Source organism: Cucurbita moschata, unplaced genomic scaffold (assembly GCF_002738365.1).
Source record: "Cucurbita moschata cultivar Rifu unplaced genomic scaffold, Cmos_1.0 Cmo_Scf00054, whole genome shotgun sequence".
Lineage (NCBI taxonomy): Eukaryota > Viridiplantae > Streptophyta > Magnoliopsida > Cucurbitales > Cucurbitaceae > Cucurbita > Cucurbita moschata.
Window position 1 is genome coordinate 86782 of NW_019268570.1, and position 5780 is coordinate 92561.

General features: G+C 31.3%; 1 protein-coding gene across 1 annotated transcript in view; it reads right to left on the reverse strand.

The window, feature by feature from the left end:
- LOC111436465 (guanosine nucleotide diphosphate dissociation inhibitor 2-like) overlaps positions 1 to 599 on the reverse strand; it is an 8741-nt gene extending 8142 nt beyond the window's left edge. The window contains exon 1 of the mRNA XM_023074260.1: positions 305 to 599. Within this exon, the coding sequence (XP_022930028.1) occupies positions 305 to 391 (87 nt within the window). The 5' untranslated portion in view covers positions 392 to 599. The remainder of the gene's footprint in view (positions 1 to 304) is intronic.
- Between the last annotated feature and the right edge of the window lie 5181 nt (positions 600 to 5780).

The window sequence follows — 5780 nt, forward strand, 5'->3', positions numbered from 1 at the left end:
AAAAAAAAAAAAAAAAAAAAAAAATGAAGAAGCAAATCGTGATATAATGATATCCGATTTCTTAAGTCAAGTGCGGAAAACAAAGATCCCTCTGATTTGAAAAGAAAACGATACTGGATTAGAGGAATTCAAAGATACAAATAAAATTAAGATAAATGCAGGAAATGAGAAGAACTGGTAGGATCGATCACAATCAGAAACAAATAGAAGATTCATCGAATCATTTAAAAATTGAAGCAAGTGAATTGTAGAGGAAAAAGCAGTGGAACAAAATGAATAAGCAAAATGAATAAGCAAAAAGAACCTTGAGGCGATCAACGGAAAGAAGACCACTGAGGATGCACTCCTTGAGACCGGTTCCAAGCACAATAACGTCGTATTCTTCATCCATGGCGATTCCAGGTCTCGAAAACGAAGAAATAAAGAGCAATCCGGGGGAAATGAAAATAGATCTACAATAAGATTTGATGAGCGGCAATCTCCTTGTTCACCTTAGAGATTCCTAGAGGAGTCGATCGGCATGCAATGCAAAATTATTACTTCTTAAACTTCACACAAACACATCCACCTTTGCCTATTTTCATCATTTTCAGACTCCAACCTTTTTAATATATGTATATTTTTTTTTTCTTTTACAGTTGCAATATAAAATATCACATTATCTCTTTCCTTCAAAATTAATGACTATAATTAATTGACATGTATTTTTCACAAAAAAAAATAAAAAAAAATAATATATATATTCGAATTCCCTTTACCACTTGTAATGAAAACTATTGCATTAAAATAATTAAATTCTTAAAACATAAATCTTTTTTGTTTTTTATAAGTTGGAGTTATTTCTTTTTTCTGTGTCGAGATTTGAACATGGTAATCAATGTTATAAATCTTAAACTATTAATATATGTTCCAAGTTAGTTTTATTAACAGACAAAATTAATTATTTGACTTTTGATCGGTTTGATTTTTAGTTGGAATTTTTGTTTCAATCAAAACTCTAAATGTCTAATATCATCTACCTCTACCAAATCTTCGAAAAAAAAAAAAAAAATCTCTAAAAAGCACCTACTTTAGTCCATGGTCACTAACAAATTCATAATCAACATTTATTCAACTCAAAACATCCCTAACCATTGGATTAGGACACTAATATCTCTCCTTTTATCTCCAAATTAAAATTAATATTAATCGAATTCATACTGGAACATAATTCTCTATAATTTTAGTCATCGGAGTAAGAGCGGAATATATTTAATTCATTTTGAAGCCAAACAAGATGACAAGGAACGTGGCAGCATTGGATGAGGTGACTTGGGAGTGCAATGTCTAAGATACAGCGACGTTACTTGAATGTAACAATGTTGTTTAGATTGGCTAAATTAATCCTGTCGAATTTTTTCTAAGACAAATATAAGTATAAGAAGTGATGATTTAATTTTCTTTTAATTTTTTTTTCTATTTGTATTTTAGTTTTTTATTTGCCCCATTAGGTTGTAATTTGATTTTGTATTTATGTTTTTAAAGATTTTTAAAAAAATTACCATAAAAGTGTGGTTCCCATCCTTTGAAAACGAGCACTTCAAAATTTAAAAAATAGTTGTAAATGGTCTTTAAATCGTTAGTAACTAACGGAGAATGACGTACCTATATTTTTAAAATTTTAAATGTAGTTTTTAGATATGATAATAGAGAGTATCTTATTTTAATTTTTAAAAAAATTAAAAATATTAATAAAACTAATTTTTTAAATACTATTTTAAGAAAAAATTTAAAATAAAAAAATTGTTTTGAAAACGGTAGAGTGAAAGATAAAATAAAAGTTTAGAGATATTTTATTAATTTAGTTTAGTCATTGATCACGCTCAAGTGACTTTAAGACCTTCCATAATCTCTCAGTTACCTAAAAATGGGCGAGGTATAAGACCTTAGGTCAATTGGAGATCATTTAGTCTATAAACCATCACTTAGGCATGTAGAGCCACTATGGTTAATTTTTGTTTATCCTTTATTACGCCCTAAATGAACTCCAATAACAACCAAACTTCTTATATTAGTCTTAACATGACACCTTAGGCCCACTATTAAAACCTCATGTCATTTAGAGATCATTTAGATCTTAAATTACTGGCACGTTACTCTAAAAGCATATTAGTCATTTACCACCTTAAACTTGGTTCGAGCCCCAAACATGATCCAATGGGTTTAAAGCTTCATATAAATCTTAAAAATTATGAAATAAGGTCGTGTTCGCACATGTGGGCTGTTTGTAGAGAGATACTACACATCCAATGTATCCCAGACTAGAAAGCCGCCTAAGAGTATGAAATTAGGATAGTTGTATTTCATCTTATTTTATAGTGGTAAGTTAGATTAGGGCAATGTTTTGTTTTCTAGTTTTTTGATGTATTGTTTATTATTGCTTCTTATATGTTTTTAGATTAATTTAAGAATTTTATTTTTAACGTGCAAGTCCATGGCATCATTTTTAAAATATTTTAAATGAATGTTTGTGTTGTTAACAGTCTTGTCATGCATGTAGTAGCGGCCTATTTTAAATAGGGCCGTTACATTTTACATCTGTCTCTAGTTTAGCCCATTAACATACTTCAATGACCATCAAATTTCATATATATCCTTATTATATCTTATTAAGCCTTCTACTAAAATTTTATGAACAGAAGAGTCCATTTAGTGGAGTGGGTAATTTAAAATAACTTGATTCTCGAGCAAAGCGTCCAATTTTAATTTTAACTCTTGGTTCTTAGCTTAAACCTTCCACATTCCTTTAGTTCTTAGTTTCCTTAAGCTACTCGTTCAATTCCAAGTGATTCCTACATGTAAAAGTTGAGAAAATACCAAATTGGTTACTTACTTGTTTGGTGATGTTTAGGACCCTTCCTTCTCAAGCTCCCGACATCGAAATTGCTCCAATTTTCTTACATATAATCCTAAGAAAGCCTATTTTTTGGAACAAAAAAGAAACTCAAAGAACTGATCCAAAGATGTTGATTTGTAATGTTTTCTATGCTTAAAATTTGGTCAAAATTCAAAATCTAGATTTAACTAGAGAATCTATTCCTAAAATTTCTAAAAATATCTAAATCTTTTTACTAAAATATTTAGATATCATTTTCTTAAAATAAATATCTCATACAATTATTGGGCTCGACCCTATTAGGCTAGTGATGATATTTTAATACTTCTCCTTAGCACTAGTACTCATGTAACGCCCCGTTGGGTTTAGTTATATATATATATGTGTGTGTTAAAATAAAAATAACAAAATAAAGAAAAAGAAAAAAAAACTGACCACCTCCTTTAATCTCTCCTTCCATCCCCTAAAATACCTCCCTCAGTATCAATAACTCAGCAAAAAAAAACAAAAAAAAACAAAAATAGAAAGAAAATATTTTTCTGGAGGAAACTAGAAGGAAGGCAGATAATGGAGAGATGGTAGACAGAGATGTCATTTCAAAAGGTTAGTAGTCAGATTTACCTTTTTTTTTTTTTTTTTTTCTCTTTCTTTCTGCAAAGGATATTAGCAATTATTTAGATCTGAGTTAGAAATTTAGAAATTATCTGTTGCAATGATCTGAATTAGAAATTATGTCCTAGCGAGGGTCCATGAAAATTGATAAAAAAAAAAAGAATAGATAGATAAGGAGGAGAGAAAGATAGGGAAAAGAAGGATCTGGATACATATTCAAAGAAAATAAAATCTAGCAATAGAATTAAAATATGAGACAGAGAGGAAAAGAGAAGAGAGAAAGATTGGAAGACAGATCAAATAAAAATAAAAAATACGAAATTTGGAAAACATAATCAAAAGAGATTTTCACAGGAAAGAGAGGAGATTAAATTTGGAAACAGTAAAGTTAAAGAAAGTCTGGTGAGTAGAATTAAACCCATTGTAATAAACTGCCTAAAATAATGAAACTAATTAAAAGAATTAAATTTAAATGGCTTAAAATAATTAGATATGGAAGTAGAATTGAAAGGCTAAACAGAATTAGAGTCGAAAGAAACAAGAAAAAAAAAACAAAGAGAGAGGATTTTAGGAAAGAAAAGAAAGTTAGAACAGTTTGAAAATGGCAAGTACCGTTCATATGGCAATGACAAAATTAAAAGGCTAAACAGAATTAGAGTTAAAAGAAAGAAGAAAAAAAAAAAAAACAGAGAGAGGATTTTAGGAAAGAAAAGAAAGTTAGAACAGTTTGAAAATGGCAAGTACCGTTCATATGGCACTGACAAAATTAAAAGGCTAAACAGAATTAGAGTTAAAAGAAAGAAGAAAAAAAAAACAAAACAGAGAGGATTTTAGGAAAGAAAAGAAAGTTAGAACTGTTTGAAAAAATGGTAAGTACCGTAAATAGAATTAAAATATGACATAGAAGAGAAATAAGTGATAGAAGAAGATATGAGAAATTGTTGTATTTGTATCTATAGGATATAATTAAATGTTGAATTATCAAAGCCACTTGAAATATTAATAATATTGACATATTATTAATTTAAGTTTTAAGTTTTATTATCCTATATAATTTAGAAACAATGAAAACATGGAATTCGATTTTTATTGAGACCGTTTAGAGCAGTTTTTCACACGGTTAGTTGGATTATTAATTAAAATGTGAAATACTAACAAAATGTGACGAACGATGCGATAGGAAGCAAACCTTGGCAACATTTGGTGTAGTTCTCGAGAAACGGGATCTTACGTAAATAAATTAGGGAATTCTTCGGCTAAGGCCAACCAGGTAAGTGGCCTTACTATAGGATAGGCTAAAAATTGTATGAGTTATGATGATGTATGAACTATGTCGTACGATGCGGTATATGACTTATGATGATGTATGATGTATGAGTTATGATGATGTGTGGGTTATGATACATGATGATGTGCCCAGTATATATATATATTGATGAATGTCGTACTTGATATGTTTGATGCACTTTGTGGCAATATGATGAGTATGATGATTGCGTGACGTTTACCTTAATATGATGATGTTTCCATATTGAGCATGCTATATGATAATGAGTGTCATATTGCATCATGTCGTTAGATCGACATAGGACACAACCCTAAGAGCGTGAAAATGATATTAATATAAATATCCACGAGTATGTGTTACCTAGAGTAACAAAGAGATGAGACTAGAGGGTTGTGTCATAAGAGACATTATGATGGATTTAGAGGGACCTCATGCATATTGTATGTTCATAAGCATAGGGCTATTTCCCCTAGAGATGATGAGTGCGGACGCGCACCATATGATGAGCGCGAATGCGCATAGGTGCGAATGCACACAGATGAGGGTGTTCATGAGGCGCATGACACTATGGGGTTCCGCTGACCTCCGGACGTCGCTACAGATTAGCTTGACCAGAGGGTCCAGGGGGTGTGCGAGCGCCCTGGGGATTCACACTCGCACGTGTGAGTCGTGTGTAGGGAAGTACTACACATCCAATTTATCCGAGACTGGAGGCCACCCCTAAGATGATTAGAGATAGGTCCCTAAATCATGATTGCATGTGTTTGCATTTGCATGGCCCCCTATAGTGGGGCCACTTACTGAGTATTCTTTGAAATACTCAGGCCGTGTGCCACATCATTTTTCAGGTAAAGGCAAGGCGCACTTGTACGGAAGACGGCGACATCGCGAGCAGAGACTGTGGCACGTGCATAGGGTAGACTCATATTTAAATTTCTAGTCTTAAGTTAGAATAGGTTGTTTTGCATTTAATTGTTTTAAATTATTTTGTATTTGTTTTTGTTT